We start from the raw sequence: 23585 nt of genomic DNA on the forward strand, positions 1-23585 counted from the left end.
GGCAGCAGGGGCTATTTCAAATAAATTTCTTTCCAAACAACCATATTGGGGTTTTGAACAAATATAGGTGTTCAAAAATTACATTATATTGTCTGGCAATTATGGATGCACACTAAAGTCGTAATATTTCAACAGCAATTTCAATCCCAAAAATTGACCTCGCATCCTATGAAAGAATCTAACCAAGTCAAGGCCGGTATTTCAGTACAAAGCAATGAAAACTTTTGCGATATAGATTATATATACTCAGAGTTCCCTAAAAGTCACTCCGACTTGTTTAAGTATAAATCATGTGTTTTGTTTTAAATACAATATAATGCTGTTATATAATTATCCTGCGGTTGTTATTATCCTCTTGGTACAGAACTATCCACACACCTTATTTAATTGCCCCAATCTGTACATTGAATCTCCAGGGGGGACATACTACTGCAGTGCACCAGTCTTCAAACCTAAACTTGATATACATAAATAAAACGTATTCCTTAGTACATTGGTAATCAACAAAACTAGAACCCACTTATAATTGATAAAATAGAACAAATGTGTAATTCAAATACATGTAAATAGTAGCTTTCCCGCACTGCTGCAGCACAGTCCAACTGCGCAGATATCCAGACAGCCATGGGTCGGGGAAGTGAAGCGCGCCTTACGTCCTAGCCTTTCTCCCGGTAAAGGGAAGTCACTGGTCCGTGGTTTAGAAAATAATAGGTTTCCACGACACACTACAAAAATAGATTTTGTTTCCACTTTAACAATTTTATGTACCATCCACATTGAATTTTCTACGAAGTTTAACAAAAACACTTTGCTTCCAAGAATCACTGTAGTCTCCTGAGTCTCCCGCGACATGCACATCGCATGCAAACTCTAGTCCACTTAACTAGCATCTCTAGAGCAAAATTAATTGTAAATGTTTTAGGTTCCATGTTCCCAGCTAGATTTACCCTGGGGAAAAATCTTCTACAACTTATTGGCTGGTCCTATAGATATTATATCGACTGCTTGGGAACACAGTAGTTACGGCACCTAGAGTGTCCTATAGTGTTACTAATTCATATAAATTTATTTTTACGCCAACACGACCACACGATAATATGCCTGCGCGAGTGTCGGCTTGATTCACCTGAGATGTACACATCTAGACTAGCTACCCATGCATGTGTCTTAGGGGTTTCATTGGAACAGCTCGCACATGCCAAACCCGAGATTAATTAGGACTCTTGATATTTCACCCGCCTATAATAGTTAAGACATTACGGCACTAAAACACACCAGTTAGCCGACCTAACTGGCGGGGAAGAAGTTTTTTTTCTCCCCCTCCCCATCTCCCTCCCAACACAAGGTTTGTAGCATTATACATCATTCCAGCACACACAGGCCTGTGTGCAAACTCATACCAGAAGACGCTCACCACCCTTAGATCAAAGTGATTTGAACGAATGTGTGGGGTGCATCTGGAATAATGTACACATAACAAGTTATAGGAAATGCAGTAGTTTCTGGCCTCCACGCACTAAATGACGCGGAGGGCAAATTATAGATCAGTGGAGATCGCCATGTATTTAGTGTGGATTTTACTTGGTGGCATATTGTTAAAGACTGTAAAGTAAGCACTTGCATCAGATCAATTCTATTTTTCCAAATAACTTGAAACACAATTACACATATGATGGCGAAAGATCCGGTTCATTGGCGGGAACACAAAATTTTTTTTCCAAATTATAATAGGTCTTTCTAAATCGCCAACAGCAAATTTGCAATTTTGCCAATATATACCCTACTTATGACTAGCTGACATCCCAAAGGAGACCGGTAACAAAGATTATTAAGCTATAGAGAAACATTTTGCGACCACACAAAAAAAAAATACTAATAAAATATAAACCATATGTTTTTCAACCACAAGATAAAAGTAATTTAAATTCAACAATTCAACATACACTCAGCCATCATCATGGATACAAGCAGACATTAGGCCGCAATCCTTCGGATGCACACAGCCATTATTTCACAGAGTTTTGACTATATATTTAGCTATGCACGAAGGAATTTCTCTATACATTTGGCTACACATGAAGACATTTCGATATATATATATATATTGACGCCGTCCCCGTTGCCTAATCTGAATTTACGTAAATTTAAGCTGGTAAGTTAATTTTGAATCTCAAGGGGGGGTTCCTGGCCTCGTGGCGGTAGGCAGGGATGCGGCGACAAAGGACTCCCCGGGCTGTTATGGCCTCCCAGGACGCCTTATTAATGAAACACACGAGTTCCTTTGGTGATTTATTGCGGAGTACACTCTACAGGTCACACGTTCACGTGACTGGCCGCTTCACCGTCGACCTAAGCTCCGCGCACCTGGACCTGCTAGGGTCACTGCGAGAGTATACGGACGTGGCGTGACGAGTGAGGACGAACGGTCCCACGACTTAATTAAGGGAACACATGACACTAAATTACTGTGGTTAGTCCGCACAAGAGAATGATTGGCTTATTAAAACACGTTACACTAAGTTACTGCGATTAGTCCCGCACAGGAGAATAAGCCACTTATTAAAACACGTTACACTGAATTACTGCGATTGGTCCACACAGGAGAATAAGTTACTTACTAAAACACGTTACACTGAATTACTGCGATTAGTCCCGCACAGGAGAATATGCATGAGCGGATAGTCCGCGGGGTGGCGATGGCCACGTTAAGCTGGGTACGGACACGGTGGAATCTGGAGCGATATCACACACGTGGCCGTGGCACGTCCCAGGTGAATACTCGTCCGAAAGTTTTGGTCGCGTTCGGCGCAGTGCCGCCCTGCGTGGGCAAAGAACTATGTCCCGTGGTGGGACGTGAAAGCGTGAGGCGCAGGTGCCACGACGGGTCACCTAATTGCATACGTAAAATATAAAAATCCCTGATGGGATACACATGTTATTAAAAGACCGCGCGTGACTGCTAACGGCCGATTTGGGCCGACCGGGGAGCTGATATAAAACGTTTGGACTATATTTACCTATTGCAGTTATATGGCGTTGGTGCAAAAATTGAAGGCTCCCCGTGCGTGGGCTGCCGGCCCGGGCGAGTGCTGGATGGCGACTGACTAACCTCCCTGACCGCCGGGGCCAGGGAGGGGGAAAATTCCGCGGGAAAACTGCGGAGCGCGGGAAGGTGACTTCGGCCAGTTTTGTGAATTATACCCTTTTAACATATGATCATTTAATTAACATTAATTATTGAATGGTTTAGATTTCTTAGTTTTTGTTTATATTATGAAATGCTTGAGAAACAATACCCTTGCGCAGTGCCACACCCGGCCGGGCGCTTTGCACACGTAGGAGGCCGTGACTGACGTCACGCCGTTCGGGGCACTGCTTTACGTTGCGCGCGCGGGCGCGTTCGGGGCGCGGCACTTATCAGGTGTTGAGGACACATAACGGCCTGTGCTCTCAGAGGGAGCACTGACGGCGGCGTCAAATGCCCCCCCCTCGACGAGGCTGCTATGTGCCTCAACACCTTACACACGGTGGGTCGTAGCACTCTGACGTTGCACTGGTTCGCACACGGGTCTGGCTAAGCTATGAGTATGGCCCTGGGGCAAGGTGTGGTCCCTCCAGATGAATATGGGCCCCCCCTGGTGGAGGTTGGGTGTCCCTGGCTGTGTGCCCCCGGTGAGTGTTGACATGGTCCCCACGAAGTAGTCCCGGAGGTGTGTAGGGGCCTGGCGAGTGCGGCCTAGGCGGCCACGGGGGTCTGGAGGCCCAGTCTCGGGCCGGTGGGTGCGAGTGGGGGCCCCGGCCACCCGGTTGCGATTTGCCCCCCTGCTGACCTGGTCGCCGGTGACGTAGTCACCTAGGTGCGGAGGGGCCCGTCGGTCCCTCTGGGGCCGGGCCGTCCCTGTATCGGCCTGTTCGCCTATGTCCCTCGTGTCCCTGTCTGCCCTAGCTTGCGGGCCAGCTGTCCCGCCTCTTTCTCCCCCTGCCGACGGTTCTCCTGTACAGCACGTGGGCTGCACCAGACGCCGCCTTCGGCGCGGATGCCTCCTCTCCACTACTTCCTGGTCCCCTGTCTCGGCCTCCGGCTCCTCAATCACTACACGGAATGTCGACGTGCTCAGGTTTAGGTCCAGTGGCCACCACGGCTCGTCCTCCTCGTCCGCTTCCGGTACGTAGGCCTCGTCGTCCGGGTGACTCACGATGGGTGCGGTCTCGCCCATGTCGGCGGGGTCAGTAGCGGGGTGGTTACGGGAGTCAGGACTCGTCGGGAGGTTGACGTCAGTGGGTATGACTCGTCGGGGTGTTGACGTCAGTGGGTACGGCGACTGGACTCGTCGGGATGTTGACGTCAGTGGGTACGGCGACTGGACTCGTCGGGATGTTGACGTCAGTGGGTGCGGCGACTGGACTCGTCGGGATGTTGACGTCCGTGGGTGGGGTGACTGGACTCGTCGGGATGTTGACGTCCGTGGGTGGGGTGACTGGACTCGTCGGGATGTTGACGTCCGAGGGTGGGGTGGAATCGGGGCCCCCCGTGTGACGCCCCCTCGTCCCGTCGGTCGGTGTGTCGGGGAGGGTGGTTACCAGCCTTAAATCGTCCCGATGTACCTTGGCCGGACGTCCGCTCGGGGTACGCACGGCGTAGGTGGACGGCCCCGTCTTCCACAGCACCTGCCGCGGCGGGGACCACTTCGGGGCCAGCCCGGCGCAGAAGTTCTTTGCCCCCGCCGAAAGGTGGTGTTGGCGAACGTATACCCACTGTCCGGGCGTGAGGGGGGCAGGGGCGTGCGTGGTGGCGGGTGTCTTGCGGGCGAGGAACTGGGCCTGTCTCTCCCGCGCCTGCTCTCGCATGGCCTCGATCTGGGGCCGCAGCTCCTCTCCCCACCAGTCCTCGGTGGCTGTGTTGGCTACTCGGCACTCTCCCGGGAGTGCCAGGTTTTGCCCCTGTACGAGCTCCGCGGGAGAGTGGCCGGTAACGGCGTTGACGCGCCGCCTCAGGCAATACAGGATTTTAGGCAAGTGCACGTCCCACTTAGTGTGGTCATCCCCCAGGTGTAGCCGGAGCTGGGCCTTGATGTCCTGATTTCTCCTCTCCGTAGGGTTGGCGCGAGGATGGTACGTGGGGGTAGTATGGTGGGTGATGCCCCAACGGCGACAGTCCGCCCGCCATTGCTTGCCCATGAATTGGCTGCCGTTGTCCGTCAGGAGGACCTTCGGGAAACCGTACCGGGAGTAGACCTCCCCCTCCAACAGGTTGGTGATCGTCCGCGCCCGGACGTTCGACGCCGGAAACGCCTCCACCCATCGCGTGAATAGGTCGGTGACTACCACCAGGAAGTGCTTCCCCCTGGGTGTCCTCGGGTACGGGCCCATGACGTCCAACGCCAGCGTGTGGAAGGGTGCCTGGGGCCTGCGGGGCTGTTGTTGTTCTACCCCGTCGGCCCTCCGGGCCTTACGTTGTTGGCACGGCTGACAGCCCCGGACGTACTCCCGGACGTCTCGCGCTACCCCGGGCCAGTGTAAGGTGTGTCGCAGCGCCTCCTGGGTCTGTTCCGCCCCGGGATGCCCCGCCAGATCGTGATCGTGGTAGAAGTGCATTACCGCCGGACGGGCGGCGGCGGGCACGTATGTGCGCCAGCTCTCCATGTCACCGGGGGCGCGTGTCTGCAGTTCGCCGTCCAGACACCGCTGGAAGGAGCGGTGCCCGGCCGCGCACGCGGCCACGTCGGCGAGCGCCGTCGCGTCCGTCAGCTGTGCGCGACGCACGACCTGGACGAGGCGGGCCAGGTTGTCGGGCTGGGGGAATTCCGGTGTAGCGGGGTGTTGGGTGGCGTACAGGGCGGCTGTCTCCCCCCCTCGGGCTGTTCATGGGAAGTTCCAGGTGGCGGCAACAACTCCTCCCACGTCCCCTCGTCCTCGAACTCCGTGCACGGGTCGGGATGGCGGGACAACTCGTCGGCCAGTTGATTCTCCCGACCCGGCACGTGTTCTACATGGAAGTCAAAGGTTTGTAAGGTGAGAGCCCACCGGGTGAACTTGGACTTCCGCCCCTGCACCGAATCCAGCCACTTTAGGCACTGGCTGTCGGTCCGCAAGGTGAAGGGTCGACCCTCGAGGTGGTGCCGGTAGCGTCCCACGGCCCACACGACCGCCAGACACTCCTGCTCGTTTACGTGGTAGCGGCGCGCCGCCGGCCCAAATTTGGAACTGGCGTACTCCACGACGCGCCGCTCCCCGTCGGGACCCAGCTGGTACAGGACCGCGCCCATGCCTTCCTGGCTGGCGTCGGTCTGCAGGTAGATGTGCTCTGCAGGTAGTAGGCGAGCAAGGGTGTGACATTCCCGGAACAGACGCTTGACGGCGTTCAGGGCGTGGTCGGCCTTCGGGGTCCACCGGAACCGGTACTTGGGTGACAGAAGGTCGGTCAGGGGGGCGGTGACGATGGCAAAGTCGGGAATGAAGCTCCTGAGCCAGTTGAGCAGCCCCACCAGCTGTTGCAACTGCTTCCGGGTACGTGGGGGAGGCTTGGACTCGATCAGATCGAGCTGGGCTGGCAGAGGCCGGCACCCGTCCGCGCTCACCAGGTGCCCCAGGTAGGCAAGCTCCACCGCGCCGACATGGCACTTGCGGGGCGCGCAGGTCAGGCCGTGGCGGGCCAGCCGTTCGAGGACCATGGCGAGGTGGTGCGCATGGTCCTCCCACGTCCGCGACCAGATGATGACGTCATCCAGGTAGGCCGCGGCAAACTTGCCCACGAACCCATCCAGGACGCGCACCATCATGGTCTGAAAAGTAGCGGGGGCGTCCATCAGCCCGAACGGCATGGCGCAGAACTGGAACCTGCGGCCGTCGGGCGCGGTAAAGGCGGTCTTCGGTCGGTCCTCGGGGCGAACGGGTACCTGCCAGTACCCTGACTTGAGGTCCAGTGAGGTGAATATGCCTGCCTCCCCCAGTCCCGCTAGTGCGTCAGTGATGTTGATGATCGGTGGAGGGGCGGGGATGGTGACTGCGTTAATGGGCTTGAAGTTTACGCAGAACCGGAGTGAGCTGTCCTTCTTCTTGGCCATTACCACCAAGCAATTGTACGGCGACTCACTCGGTTCGATTACCCCGTCCCGCAACATCTCCGCGATCTGGGTCTGGATCGCCTCTCGTTCTCTGGGTCCGAACCCGAAGGGCTTGACAAAGCGGGGCTCGTGTGGTCGTGTCGGGATGGCGTGTTGAGTGACTGTGGTCCGCCGCAGCATGTCCGCAGCGGCGAACACCTGCGCTTGTTGTGCCAGTACCCCATTGAACATGTCCCTGTACTCCGGGGGCACCTCGTTCTGCAGGTCCGCTAGGGTGACGACGGGGGCTGGCGGGGCTGTCCCCCTCTGGTTGACACTGTACAGCGTCCTCCTTCCCCGACGTCCAACATGAATCCTACCCTCACCTACGTCGATGGCGGCGTCCTCCTGCACGAGCCACGGTAGTCCCAGGATCAGGTCGTCTCTCAGCTCTGGCACCACCAGGGCTGTTGTCCGACTGCACATGTCCCTGATGTCGATTCTTACCTGGGCGCGCCCCGTCGTGAGCGCGCTAGCTCCCCAGGTGGCCAGCTGGACACCTCCCTCCTGCTGCTCCAGGTCCGCCTCGGGCACCAGGTGGGCCGCGACGTAGGTGTGGCTCGCCGCGGTGTCCACCAGGGCGTGGACGGGCTGGCCATTCAGCAGGACGGGCACCCGCATCAGCTTGTCCGTGTTGTTTCCCGCTCGCCCCAGCCGCGGCGATGGTGCTCGGTCAGGTCCCGCAGGCGGCGCTGGGTGCGTCGGGGGCGCCAGTGACACGGCGCCGCTCGCCGACGACCCGGGGCGGGACGTTGACGGGTGCTGGGGCACACCACCGCCTGGTCTGACGGGCGGCGATGGTGCCTGGTCAGGTCCCGCAGGCGGCGCTGGGTGCGTCGGGGGCGCCAGTGACACAGCGCCGCTCGCCGACGACCCGGGGCGGGACGTTGACGGGTGCTGGGGCACACCACCGCCTGGTCTGACGGGCGGCGATGGTGCCTGGTCAGGTCCCGCAGGTGGCGTCGGATGCGTCGGGGGCGCCCGTGACACGGCGCCGCTCGCCGACGACCCGGTGCGGGACGTTAACGGGTGCTGGGGCACACCACCGCCTGGTCTGACGGGCGGCGATGGTGCCTGGTCAGGTCCCGCAGGTGGCGTCGGATGCGTCGGGGGCGCCCGTGACACGGCGCCGCCCGCCGACGACCCGGTGCGGGACGTTGACGGGTGTTGGGGCACACCACCGCCTGGTCTGACGGGCAGCGATGGTGCCTGGTCAGGTCCCGCAGGTGGCGTCGGGGGCGTCGGGGGCGCCAGTGACACGGCGCCGCTCGCCGACGACCCGGTGCGGGACGCTGACGGGTGTTGGGGCACACCACCGCCTGGTCTGACGGGCGGCGATGGTGCCTGGTCAGGTCCCGCAGGTGGCGTCGGGTGCGTCGGGGGCGCCCGTGACACGGCGCCGCTCGCCGACGACCCGGGGCGGGACGTTGACGGGTGCTGGGGCACACCACCGCCTGGTCTGACGGGCGGCGATGGTGCCTGGTCAGGTCCCGCAGGTGGCGTCGGGTGCGTCGGGGGCGCCAGTGACACGGCGCCGCTCGCCGACGACCCGGGGCGGGACGTTGACGGGTGCTGGGGCACACCACCGCCTGGTCTGACGGGCGGCGATGTTATGCGGACTGGCCTCGTAGCTGGTGCGTTGGCCGTGATCCAGGAACAGTAGCCCGCCGGTATCCTGTTCCCTAGCGGGCGTTTCCCGACTGCGTTGCGCCGGGCCGGCGATCCTGCCATAGCGCGGCCCGTGTGGGGCACACCTCGTGCCAGTGGTAGGCCTCCTCCCTGCAGTAGCGGCATCGTGGGGGCCGGTCTCGCTGCCCCTCGGCCCGCGGGTTAGCGCGCGCGGCCCGCGGCATGGTGGTGTTGGCCGCGGGCGCGGCGGGTTGCGTCGAGGGCCCTCTCTCCCTCACCTCGCCCCCCCGACGGGTGGCGCCAGAAGGGGGAGGGGGGTTCACGTACGGTACTACCGCCCACTCGTCCTCCGGGGCCGTCGTGGGTGGCGGGGACGCCCCTCGGCGGCGAGCTGCTGTGTCTCGCGGGCGCGGCGACAGGCGTAGGTCCCGCTCTATTTCCTTCGCCAGCTGGACGAAGTCCTCGAGCTCCCGGTCCACGGCCCCCCGCAGGTGCGGGCGCAGCTCCCTCTTCATCAGCTCTACCGTCACATCAAGCGCCGCGTTAACTGGTCCGCCGGCGTCCAGACGTCGGTGTAGCCTCATCTTGGACCGGATGAAGGTTTCCACGTCCTCGTCCGCCCTTTGCGGTTCGCAGAACAGGGCACGTTGGCACTGGGCGCGTGCGCGGGCGGCATTGAATCGGGCCTCCAGGCGTGGCGCGAAGTCCTCCCACTCCACGCCGTATTCGCCCGTCATGGACCACCAGTCCGTCGCTGGCCCCCTAAGCTGTTCCGTGACGCGTTCCGTCCACTCCTCTTTGGGTACGCCGTACCTGGCCAGGCGGTCCTGGCACGCCCGTGTGAATCTCTCCGGGTCTTCATAAGGGTGCCCGAAGAATTCGGGCAGCTTGACCCGGATGTTATCCCGTCGGGTTTCACTTACTATGGTCACGGGTGTGGGCGGTTTGTCTTTGTTCTCGCACGCCGAGCACATGAATAGGCCGTCGCGAAAGTTCAGGAATTCTCTAGCTTCCGTGCACGTGCGGTGCCTCGTGGTGCCGCACTGGTGGCAGTATGCTACTTCCTCGAGCTGTCCGTGGCACTCTCCGGCGTGGCAGCGTCGCGCCGACGCGACCCTGACTTCCCTCTTGATCTGGGCCATCGCTTCCCGCGCGCCGCCTTCCCGTGTCGTTCTTTCCGCCCCGCCTGTCAGGAAGTCCGTGTTCCACCACTCCCCCATGTCAATCGTGACGTCGGTCCGTATCGCGCCGCGGCTGGACGACCCGGGCGGCGGGTCGTGACGTCGCTGTCCCGACTCCATGGTGGTGCGGCCGCGTGACGTCACCCCTCACAGCTGGTCGGAGGTGGAGCGTGGTGGGGAGGGGTGGTGAGCGGAGCGATGTGCGGGCTGAGGGGTGGTGTCGGGCGGAGGAGGGGAGGGGTGATGAGCGGAGTGACGTGCGGGCTGAGGGGTGGTTTCGGGCGGAGGAGGGGAGGGGTGTTGCGCGACAGGAATGCGGGGCGGGGGTTGTCCGGCTGGCGCGGCGCAGCTCCGTCGCGCGGTGTTGCCACGCTGCGCGCTGTTGCACTGTCCCTACTCGAGCCCTTTGTCTGCTAATTTTTCCGTTTCGTTTTCTTGGCCTGTTCGTCGAAAGAGTTTGGTGATGTTCTAGCCACACTAGTTGGGCGCCATTTTGATGCCGTCCCCATTGCCTAATCTGAATTTACGTAAATTTAAGCTGGTAAGTTAATTTTGAATCTCAAGGGGGGGTTCCTGGCCTCGTGGCGGTAGGCAGGGATGCGGCGACAAAGGACTCCCCGGGCTGTTATGGCCTCCCAGGACGCCTTATTAATGAAACACACGAGTTCCTTTGGTGATTTATTGCGGAGTACACTCTACAGGTCACACGTTCACGTGACTGGCCGCTTCACCGTCGACCTAAGCTCCGCGCACCTGGACATGCTAGGGTCACTGCGAGAGTATACGGACGTGGCGTGACGAGTGAGGACGAACGGTCCCACGACTTAATTAAGGGAACACATGACACTAAATTACTGTGGTTAGTCCGCACAAGAGAATGATTGGCTTATTAAAACACGTTACACTAAGTTACTGCGATTAGTCCCGCACAGGAGAATAAGCCACTTATTAAAACACGTTACACTGAATTACTGCGATTGGTCCGCACAGGAGAATAAGTTACTTACTAAAACACGTTACACTGAATTACTGCGATTAGTCCCGCACAGGAGAATATGCATGAGCGGATAGTCCGCGGGGTGGCGATGGCCACGTTAAGCTGGGTACGGACACGGTGGAATCTGGAGCGATATCACACACGTGGCCGTGGCACGTCCCAGGTGAATACTCGTCCGAAAGTTTTGGTCGCGTTCGGCGCAGTGCCGCCCTGCGTGGGCAAAGAACTATGTCCCGTGGTGGGACGTGAAAGCGTGAGGCGCAGGTGCCACGACGGGTCACCTAATTGCATACGTAAAATATAAAAATCCCTGATGGGATACACATGTTATTAAAAGACCGCGCGTGACTGCTAACGGCCGATTTGGGCCGACCGGGGAGCTGATATAAAACGTTTGGACTATATTTACCTATTGCAGTTATATGGCGTTGGTGCAAAAATTGAAGGCTCCCCGTGCGTGGGCTGCCGGCCCGGGCGAGTGCTGGATGGCGACTGACTAACCTCCCTGACCGCCGGGGCCAGGGAGGGGGAAAATTCCGCGGGAAAACTGCGGAGCGCGGGAAGGTGACTTTGGCCAGTTTTGTGAATTATACCCTTTTAACATATGATCATTTAATTAACATTAATTATTGAATGGTTTAGATTTCTTAGTTTTTGTTTATATTATGAAATGCTTGAGAAACAAAACCCTTGCGCAGTGCCACACCCGGCCGGGCGCTTTGCACACGTAGGAGGCCGTGACTGACGTCACGCCGTTCGGGGCACTGCACTACGTTGCGCGCGCGGGCGCGTTCGGGGCGCGGCACTTATCAGGTGTTGAGGACACATAACGGCCTGTGCTCTCAGAGGGAGCACTGACGGCGGCGTCAATATATATATATATATATATATATATATATATGTATGTATATATATATATATATATATATATATATATATATATATGTATATATATAATGTTCGCAAATGCAGGGCATGAATTCAAATGAGTTACAGGCGATACCAAAAAAGTAATCTTGGTTTTGGAATACCCGTACGGAAACGAAAGTCTGCATAGTTAATGGTGTACTGGGAGGCGAGAGGATTTGCAGCAGGAGCAATGCGAATTTTCTAAGGGCTCTCTCACAACAGACAAGTGTCGAATAGGAATACCTTCGTACTGCTTAACCACCGACTGCTGAAAATTGGAGTCTCATACCAGGAAGGTGCTGTACACCGAACTGCGTGTGACTTACTTTATGTTTATACGCCTGGCTGGTCGTCTGCTTCCCATAAAGCATCTGAACGCCACTGCGCCTCGATCGCTCGCCCTCTCGGCCAATGGAGAAATCTCCTTAAGCCCACCAAATTATAATTTGCGCGCTACAATTCGGGCATGTAACGTTGCAGGGTTTCGTTTTCGGGCATTCGTTCATTCACAAAAATAGCAGGTTTTAGCATTAACTACGACCCACTAAATTTATCACCCGCAATTCGTGAACATCCTGTATATATGAATACACACACACAAATTTGGCTACATAGATGGCTTCAGATGCTTTCATTTGGCTACACACTTAGTTTACACATATTCATTTGGATACACATTCGCCTGTGCAAGCAGGCTTTTGGATACACATTAACAACACACAGCATTTGTCTACACACTTCATTGCACACAGCAATTAAGCTATACACTTGGTTACACAACGTATGCATTTAGATACTTTTTGTTTACACACTCAGACATTTTGATGCAATATTGGATTCATTTCGCGGCCATTCATTTTTCCAAACTTTCGTATTTCAATAAGTGTCGCTTCCTTGAAAAGGATCACATCCTACTCTGGCATAAATAACCAAATTTTTCTCCACAAATATATCATGCAGAGACAACTGGTTACATAAGAATTAAAAATTGTATTACTTTTGTCTGCTTTTATGGTGGGACAAAACCCACACTATGCCCCAACATGATTTTTCGTGATGAGATAATCTCCCTGATCACCCCCTCCTTTTTCCATTGTTTCTGCAGGCCGGAATACACATTAATGTAGCAACAGTAGTTGCTATATATCCGAGAGCAGCTCGGCATACTTACAAGAAACTACAGTCCTTATGCATCACAAGACGGTGAGAGCATTGCATTTATCAACAATAATAAGTACGAAACTATGGCATCTACAACAGTTTGAGTTCTGCAGGAAAAAATGCTTTTATAATTAATAAATTTACTACTATTAAAACATTTAATACGGTAGGTGTTTTGGAGATAAATTAAATTTGATTATTTCTTGTATTATTAACTCAATAAAATTACATTTAATGAAAAATCTGTTTACATTATCACACACCATAATATTAAGTATTAAAAATTAGCTAAACAAGATATTTTCTTTCTAACAATAAAAAACAGCTATGTATGAACGACAATATTTGTTACAACTGCATGGCGACTCCCACTACAGCCACTCACACCAGATCGGTGTACACAAACACTCGCTGAGCCAACAGCATACATTCGTCACTTTGCCAGTCCATTGGTTTTGTCCGCATTTTGTCTCCATATTGCGACATTTTACCGATACAGAAATCACGATCTCACAACAACTTTTAATCATTAACAAATTGTCTGGCCGTGCATCAGCCGGTTTTGTTTAGGCATCTGCTGCCTATTTGGAATGTTCATCAAGAGTCCATATTCTAGATGTTTCTAGTTCATAACCCATCATGAATGATCTAAAACCTTCGAGATATATCTTACTTGGACTATAAGCCACGTAGTACACCCAGGTCAGCAGTGGAGGATGATAGCTGCCCATTGCTCCCAGACGAGTGGCCTAGTTGGAGGCACAGCTCAGTGATCGGTGGGGATGGGTAAGCCCACTGCTTGCGCGTGCCAGGCTACACAGGCTCCACTACGGGGGCGGCCAGGGTGGCCGTGATACTGCCACATGGCATCGTCTCAGATAAAGAACTAACCGGCAAGTTCCTAGCATCAGCGGGATTCTCATGCGACCCAAGATATTATCAGGAAAGCCTACTTTGGCCACCATGACTGCCGTAAAGTCAGGTAATGAATGCATCTCTGTGGGTCACAATGGAAAGATAAAAACAAAAGTATGATGCTAGATTCAACCATTATTCTTACCAAAATTAGTAGTATCTTCATGCGTCCCAAGATGGCCGCAACAGTGCCCACTATGGCTGCGGCGATGGACAGGGCGCCTGCCAAATACAGTAACTCTAATATAGCTGGTGGTCGGTAATTGTCGGTGATCTCGTGGTTACTTGCATACTTGTGTACCACAATAGCCACGATCAGTATCACCAATCCTGTCACCTGTACAAAAAAAATGCTCTGCTGTAGAAATTTATAAAAAAAAATATATTTAGAGTATATATATGCTACACTAATTACATTAATCATTATATAGCACACTTTTATTAAACATAGCATGCAATTCAAATGTAAAACTAAACAAGTAATAAAAAACATTTTAGTAAGGAGAAAAAAGTGTGAGTTAAAATATCCTCCGGAATTGAGGGCATTGACATAGGTCAACAGGTGTTTGACAAATATGTGCCATGTGGGTGTTCAAAGAAGTCATGAAGTAGAGGGTATCACGATACTGATGTAATCTGCTGGCAGTGGCCATCTTGGTTGCGAAGCTTCAAGGCAGTTAGTGCTGGGTATTTATTGGTACCCAAGGGACTCAAACATGTTGAGGTTAGAAAGTGGGGTCTTAATCACTGGTATACAGATCAGTTGGAGAATAAATGAATAAATAGAAACATATGAGTTAAATAGTATGTATTTGATTTAATAGTACTACTGATGTATGGTAAGGCGTGCCATAAGTAAATTATGTAATTATTTTCCCATAGGGTGCCATCTTCAAGTCCAGAGCAGGCTTTCAGAAGGTGCTACAATTGGCCATCTTGAATTGCAATGTCGTCCAATAGAAAACACGACATTTAAATTTACAAAATTATTTGCCAGAGTGTGCCACATATTAATTTCAAAAACCTAGTCGGCAAAGAACGCCACTATCTTTAGTGCAAGTGTCGTTCACTAGGCACCGCCATTTGAATTGACGTTTCGTCAGCTAGGATATGTTTCTTTACACACACAGAGGGCACAACAAAAGCCTTTATTGCACTACATCTCCACCATATTAAAATGAAAAAAAAAAACACCATCTTGTAATGAGAGATGTAGGCATGACTGGACAAAGAATTCGTTCCGTATCGTGAATAGGGCACACCAAGAAAAGCTTTCAATGTGCTCCAACCCCGCCATCTTGGAATAAGGAAATAGTACCATCTTGAATGGAGAGGTGTAGGTAGGCATGGTGCACCTAAGGATATGTTCCTTTACATGCCCTAGAAGCATTCACAAGATGCATTAGAAATTTTTTTAAACTTAAATCCTTATACTAACACAAATGCTTAAAGGGCTCATTGTAGATAAAGACATACTATTTATGTTCAGGATTAGTATATATTGGTTCCCTTTGGCACAGGCTTCAGGCTATGGAGCCAGTGGAGCCGACTGTCATCAGGAATTGTGACATCATGGCGGCAATCTTGGTGTCAAATTTTCTTCAAAAATTCTCAAAAATGACTCAAAATTTTTATATTTCGAGGGTAATATTCCCATTTTAAGGAAAATATTTCCCAATTTTTCTGCAAAAAATCCTGAGGGGCCAAATTGCCATAGAAAGGGGCTAAGTTTCCATTGAGAGGGGTAATATTCCAACGAAAGGGACAATTTTCCATGAAAGACCCATCAGTGGTCATGACCTTGACCTTTGAAAGTAACCTTTGACCTTTAACATTGCCTGTAAACTTGACCTTGACCCTAGTGGCCATATTGTTCACCATCTTGGAATTGAGTACCCAAATACCCAAACATTGCAATTTTTGATATGGTCGCCATCTTGAATTCTAGTAACATATCCGCAATCCAGGATATGATGTCACAATTTTTTTAGATGCTGACACCACAGCTGCCATCTTGGAATCAAAATCCCCAATCCCATATATTTCAATTTTCGTTATGGCTGGCCGCCATCTTGATAATCCGTAATTATTTCCTGATTTTAAATGAGGAAAGTTTTTTAATTAATAAAAAATTAATAATTAAATTTTAATAAAAATAACTTATGTAATGGAATTAGGAGTCCTCGGTTAGAATCCTACGAGGTCATTCGATTAAAAATGGCGACTGATCCTTCCACCATGGAAGCCACTGGCAGAATGACCTCCAACCACTAATGCCTATAAATAAAAATAAACAACTTATCAATTAACTAAAACAAGTCCAAAAATTTTTTTTTTACAAAACATTTATTATGAAAATTATACCCAACTACACGAGCAAATAATCAAGGTTATTTTTTTCAATGAGCAGAGTCTGTTTGTTCTCAATTGCAATCGATCAACATGACTAAGTGTCCAACCGCTACCTTTTCCCTGGTATTATTCCTCTTCGCGACAGATTTTTTCAGTAGCAACATTTACAGACTCTTTTACATCATGTGATAGGTAGAGCAGTATTCGTGGTCTTGAATGCTCTTTTGCAAGTTTTGTTTTCAAATAGAATAGATTTACTGTAAGTACATTCCACCCACTAATTATACTTCACTGACCGATCATGTTCCAATACTTTTTCAAGTAGTTTAACAATATACTTCTTGGCAACAGTAATGACTGCATATAGAATTTCTCTCCCTTTTGGTTTGTTAACCCAGCCCTCTTAGCATAAGACCTACCGGCCTGGGGCCCCCACGAACGTGGATACAAAAAACGCCGTACACGCAAAACAGGGGAGGTGTTAGAGATTAAATTATGTCCAGAGGCTGAGGCTACCCATCCCAGCTTAGACACCACCTTCACCCCCCAGCTCACTCAGCTAACCAGACAATTGACTGCGTCCTAGGCTCTTAGATGTTATCAGCATTGCTGTCGCCTACCCCGTTCTACCACATCACAATGGGAACCCTCAATCACCCAGTGAACCCGTGATCGGGTGGAGGTTCTATCCAAATCTCTCCTAGCTTTCCAGACTAGTACCGGGAGCTGTGTCGTTGCTCACCACGTCAACTCCGCATAGGGCTAGAGAAACCTTGGAGTCGGCTCCAAGCGATCAGAGCGCCACAACCAAGTACGAGTCCTACCCAATCAGAATCATGGTTCTAGAGGAAACCTCAGCGGGAAACCTTTCAATCTTTGATGGATTCTTCCCATACTATTACCAACTTGGCATCTATATGGCATGAAACCATTCACCACTCTTCAGAGTCACTGGATGTCTTTGTCTCCTCGGAATACCCTCCGACCTGTCGTCTCTCGGCCCGACAGGTTTACAGCCGGTTAAGACCCGGATGTGCCTGGACTCATCCCGCGGCGACCACAGAAAGCCCTGGCTAGACATGACACTCTGGTCGTGCGTGAGCTGGAGGGCCTCGGAGTTACCTCGGTACCTGCCTCGACCATTGGATTAGGGGAACGTATCACACCTAGTCGAGCAGTTTACAGCTCTTTTTTAAGCCCGGGTGCCCACAAACACGCCGGCGCCATTCTCAGCCCTTACCATTACCATAGGCCTGAATCAATTCACTATGGGACCCTTGGGACCAAGGCACCGAGGCTTGGCAGTCGAACCCTCCATACCGGTTTCAAACGCATCTGCTGTTGCCCGCAGATTCAGCCAATTCACCATTTCTGGTCCCATACATGCAATTGAGGTTGCACTACGGTAGAGTTACGCCCCGCATTGTCCTTTTTAACTAAGACGATGCTATGACTAGAGGCTGAGGCTACCCGTCCCACCATAGTCACCACCATTCGCCCCCAGCAGCGGTGCCCACGAGGAGGCAGAGGATTGCCACTTGGTCCGGAGAGGCTATGTTTTCGTATCCTTGCACCCATTCCATGAAACTGTTGGATCATGTCTCGGATACTAGAGCCGGCAACAGCTCCGACACCTCAAGGGACAATCACCTTCCCCGAAGGGTCAGGCCCACTCTCGCTTTTTCTTGGCATCAGTTAGAAAAGAACAAACATATCTTGTCGCAAGGGAACAGTTCAGGTAATAAAAATATTTAAACATTCCACAAAATGCTGTATTAGTCAAGAAGAATCAATTTTCATTCGGTCCGAACGCATCATGAATAGTCGTAGGTTGTATAGCATGTTGATTTGATATCGAAATTTCTTCCTGCAGAACGGTTTTCCTGTTAGAGATATTGTGTGAACGAATCTCAACCTTAACTTTCGGGGCAGAATGCAACACTAGCTGGTTCGCAGTAGGTGAACGGACTTCGCCTTTACAGTTTTTCACATGTCTTCTCAAATTGTCAATACGAATAAACCATACAGGGCACTTATCACAGCGAAACTCTAAACGTAATGGATTCTTCATAAATTTTTTTTTTTCATGTCTTCGTACAAATCGAAGGAACGCAAATTTTGTTTCACAGAATGTGCAGAGATATCATCTTTCTACATTCCTATATGTATCCTTACTCCATAATGAACCAACATCAAATGTCTTGTGTGAAGACAGTCTCGATCGTTTGTAAGGTAAAGCACTTTGTTTGCAAGTTAATACATGTCTTTTTAAATAATCGTATCTCGAAACACCTTGGGGCATTTCTCGCAGATAAAATTTTGTACGGCGAGTATTATCAGTTCACGAGTCTTTCTTTACTCTACCAAAACCGCAAGTAAACTGGGGACACTACCGTCTGACCTCTACTTGTATACTTACAGTGACTGGTATAATACATGACTCAAATCATAAACCATTTACATTAATATGTGAGTCAAAACAATAACCACCATATTTTATTTTAACAGTTAATTTTAACGAGATATATTTTGACAGACCACCTACCATTATTGTAGGCAAGACACATTGTTCGAAATGTTTGGTTTTAACAGACACATGCAGGTTAAACAAGTCATTATTGTGTGTAGCATACAGTTATTAGTTCAGGATTGATGATGTTTGATGATGATTGATGATCAATGATGATTAATGATGCTTGATTATTAATGAAGTTTTAATGATGATTAGTAATGATGAATAATGATTAATAATAATTTTTTATGATTTGATGATGATTGCTTAATGTTCATTGATTGATGATGATAAATGTTCAGCATTTTACGAACCAAGCAGAAGTCTTAGCCTGTCAACTAATCATTTCAGATTGTCTCTCGATTACGACATGTCAGTTTTGCTGCTTGAATTATCTTAACATGTTTACTTTATCATGTCGTGTCCTAATATTTTGTCAGAGATTTGCCAGTCATAAGTGTTTCACAATTTGATATTGTTCTCAAGTCAATGTCTATTCCATTAACATTTTCTGTAAAATCTAGTGTTACTAGTATTATAATATAATACTTCACCTTGCATTCCAAAAAAACTAATAAATTGAAGAATTATATAGAAAAAAAACCACTAAGAACTATTTATTTAATCTTAGGAATCCAATATAATTGTTTCTCTTGTAATACTGTTCACATTTCCTCGATGTAGAGTCTAATACATTTTATTGTAGACCATATAGGTTTTTTGCAAGTTTGTGCTAATTAATTACCAGTTCCACGCATAGATCCGTTTTAATCATTTTCTCACAAGACCATAAAAATCCAACTTGCACTGGTCTTTACGAGTTTTATTCAATTGTCGCTTCAACCAAACAATTTTTAATATTTAGTATTTTTTAAAGAACTATCTGCTCAAGATGTTTTTTAAAGACATCTCAGATAATAGCCATAATTATCACAAGTAAATAGCACACACACCAACGTAAAATGTCGGTGAAATCATAATCCAGCACAAATAAAGTATTTGGTGGTATCAACTTCAAAGTACGAAACACTGAACCAGAGAGCAGAAAACCAGCCTACGAATATATAAGTTTCAACCAAAAAAATATTATAGTGCATATATCAGAATAGAACCTAGATACCATACTACGAAAGTTTATATTATGAAAATTACTAACCATAAAAGAATACAGCAAGCCACCTTTCGACATAACACATTCTTCATGTACCCAATATTCCTAGTAGTATATATTGGCTGGTATATTAGTGTTTGATGCCATACTTCTTCATAAAAATCTTAAGGGTCGCATATGAAAATTCTTTACCGAGATCTGTTTGCAGGTGCGATGGTACACGGCAATCACGCAAAATATTGGCCATTAACTTGGTTACTTGCAATCTTCGATTTTACAGGTCTAGCCCAAGCGAACTTGCTATAAACATCTGTTATTGTCAACATGTACTTGAAACCTTTATTCAGTCGGGAATATGGTATCATCTCAACAAGGTCCGTCTGGAATAAATCATCAATTCCATGAACTATGACTCTGCGGCGAATGTATTTTTATCTCGCAGGAGTATGAAGTTCGTGAGCGAATCCGGTTTGACTAATTCGACTCCTTCAGTTCTTCGACTATGGAGACTATTTCGTTTATGTGCGAATAGTTTCCTGCACTAAGCGAAGCATGTAGAAATCCAAGACGGCCAACTAATTCATTGGAGTCATCACAATACACATAGTCAAAGTTCCGACCACTTTCTAACTTTTTTAAACCTTCACTATGTATGGTTAGTTCACTGAATATATTAGCGAGAATGACGATTTTTTCATGATCTTCGTTTTTATATATGCTACTTTCCAGATCGTAATCGCGAATATGTGCATTGGTTAGCTCTAGCAGATTATTGTACTCTTGTAAATCTTTGTGAGAATATCCTTTAGGCCCCCTGCGAAACAGCAATACTTACACCCGGAGTCCCGTGCGTTTTGAACTCTTCTACGCGCACGATATTTCCAGGTAAAAAGTCTATTTCGTTAGCACCAGGAAACTACTTATTATGTTTTCTATACACTCCTTAAGTCGTGTCATTATTCCGACTCGTGAAATATATCAGGTATGGCGGACAATTGCATTAACTTGGTGTCCTAGTTTCCATTTTATTTTCTTGTGCATAGACTCTGTACTCATAAAGTCCTCTTTTTCTTAATCTGGTTCATATTTCCCCTTCTTTACAAGTTGGCATTTCGTCATCATCTTCTGTCTTCACAGTGATGGTTGGTTCTTCCTTATTTGTAAGTTCATTACCGACGACTGGTAATTGGTTTAAATATCTCTTCATTTTCCATCTCACGTGCAAGTCTGGTTATTCTAGCAGGTAGATATTTTTTTTCACGAACATACTGAATAGCTAGATGAAGGTCACTGGACAAGACCGACATTGTACTGGCTCAAAAAATTTTGCAAGACTTCCTTTTATACCTTTTTAATTCGTCCACAGAAACTTCTTTCTGGTGTTTGGCAAAATCCGATTTTGTTGCCAAGTGAGTAAGTGAATCAATCAGACTACTTTTTAAAGTACTAAAATCATCACGTCTTTGTGCATTCGATACTTCGATCATGTCACGAATTCGAGAATCCGAGGCTTCTACGCACTGGTCAATGTCTAGCAGGTACTCTATTAATTCGATTTTCACACTTTTTACTTTCTGAGCAAGCAGTGAAGTGTATTGTTGAATGTCGACATCATGAGACATGAGAACAGCATGCTGTTCGGTAGTGCGACTGCTACAACCGAATTTTGAAATGCTATGACTAATGTTTGACGATAATCTGATCGAAACTAAACGTTTGTATGAATGGCTCTGTAAATACTTCCATGGCCGGGTGTGGGACGAAGATAAAATACCAAGTGAAAAACACTCTAGATGATTTGCAACTGCAGAATCCGCGTGGCATTATTTATGTCACCGGACCTGAGCAGAATAAATGGCTGAGCAAGTTGTGTGAAGTACCAGTTGAAATTGTAGACCTACTGACAAACTACCGCTGTCCTTCCCTTCGCAAGCTTAGTGCAATGTATGGCGAGCAGCCACACGACAAGTTTAAACGAGTTTGCGCCCGTACATACTCGCAGCTTATTTGGAAATGGCACTCACAGCGCGATTAGGAGGCAGGATATATAAAGGACGTGCAACTGTCCGTGCCTTCAATTTTGTCCGACCTGCAAGAAGATGTTTCCGTTTCATCCTGCTAACGTGTGCGTGAGAGTAAGACCTAGCTTCAGCAGTGTCGCGTACAGCTACTGGGATGCCGGGTATCTGTGCACATATTCGGAAACCTGTGATGGAGAAGCTCAGCACTGGCGGTTTTCGCACTTTCCTGTGTCCTACGGACCGACTTAGAAGCTACTATATTGCTGCGAACCTGGAAACTATGCTTTCGATCACATGATACCACACACAATCCTTCCTGCTATCATCGCCGAGGTAGTCGCCTCATCTGCACGTACAACACCAAACAGGGACGTGATGCAGCAGGTTGTGACCTGCGATGCATCTACGCATACGTCAAAACAACATGCGTCTCGTCATAGTTCAGTCAGTTATTCTGTCTCAACAAGCACCGATTCAAAGCCCAGGCGCAGTCATGGTCACAGACGTCATCGTCCATGTCTCCTCGAAGCAGTTGTTGTCGAAGAAGATGTCCCGTCGGAAACCTATGTTCCTTGGCCCGCGACCTGCGAACTAGTCGGAACCGGAGTAAACGAAACAGTATTCGAAGTCAACGAGACAGTTCGTGCAGAGTTAAAGATTTTGCTTGTGAAAATGCTTAATTTCTTAACCTAATATGCATTTGTGTAATTTTTCTAAGCAAATATTTAAAACTTGTGTGTTTTATTTATTTATAGAATTTGAAGTTATCTGATTATTATCATAATAAAAATAATAATTTTTAAATAAAGTCAATATCTTGACTCATGTAGTATACCAGTAGGCCTCTGGTATATAAGTGAGGTTCAGACTATGGGACCCTCAGTCCGTCTCTGGTCGCGATGCAGTGCGGGTCGTCTTGTTTGACTAGTCTGGTTTATAAGTTCGCTGTTCTTGAGAACTCGAAGGCTTCTTTAACGTTGCCTGGATGGATGATCCACCATCAACATTGCAGATCCTGATGGCACCAACGATGACTACAGCGACGACGGCTACAGCGGAGAGCTCAATGGCTGCGGCGTTAGTAGCTGTGGAGATCACGACATCGGTGACATCAACTGCAGACATTTCGGTGCATTCTGTGATACCGACATCGACTTGTGCAGTTCCATCGGTTAAAGTTTCACCAGCAACATTGCAGACTTTAATGGATGGCGGATTTCATTGTGTCAGTGCAAATACTGTGATGCGTCTTTTACTAAATTAAATAATGCTCGCAGACATGAAAGAAGTGGGTGTCCAACTAATGTCATGCAAAGTACATTGCTTCAATGCATCAAATGCAATAAAGTATTTAATCGTTCAGATAGCTTACATCGACATTATGATATCTGTACTGGGTCTGTTATGTGCATGCAAGAACCTGTTTGCAAATATTGTGGCAGAACCTTTATGCTAGCAGAAAGTGCTAGATGCCATGAAAATTGGAACTGTCCACTCAATGCATCGATACGGTCGTCACTGTGCGAACAGTGTGGTGTCACATGCCGACACCATGATTATTTGGTAGTCCATTTCAAAAACTGTGAAGGTAGAAACTGAAATTTTATTGACTCCTCAATGTCACATGACTACACTAATAAGAATTTATTTATCGAGAAATGCTTAAGACTTTAGTAATTTGCTTGTGATTTTTT

The 23585-nt window shown here is 49.1% G+C and overlaps 1 protein-coding gene across 1 annotated transcript in view; it reads right to left on the bottom strand.

The window, feature by feature from the left end:
- LOC134532335 (tetraspanin-6-like) overlaps positions 1-23585 on the bottom strand; it is a 92753-nt gene that overhangs the window by 41996 nt on the left and 27172 nt on the right. Inside the window, exon 2 of the mRNA XM_063368756.1 lies at positions 14041-14232. Within this exon, the coding sequence (XP_063224826.1) occupies positions 14041-14232 (192 nt within the window). The remainder of the gene's footprint in view (positions 1-14040; positions 14233-23585) is intronic.

This window comes from Bacillus rossius, chromosome 5 (genome assembly GCF_032445375.1).
Source record: "Bacillus rossius redtenbacheri isolate Brsri chromosome 5, Brsri_v3, whole genome shotgun sequence".
In the NCBI taxonomy this organism is placed as follows: domain Eukaryota; kingdom Metazoa; phylum Arthropoda; class Insecta; order Phasmatodea; family Bacillidae; genus Bacillus; species Bacillus rossius.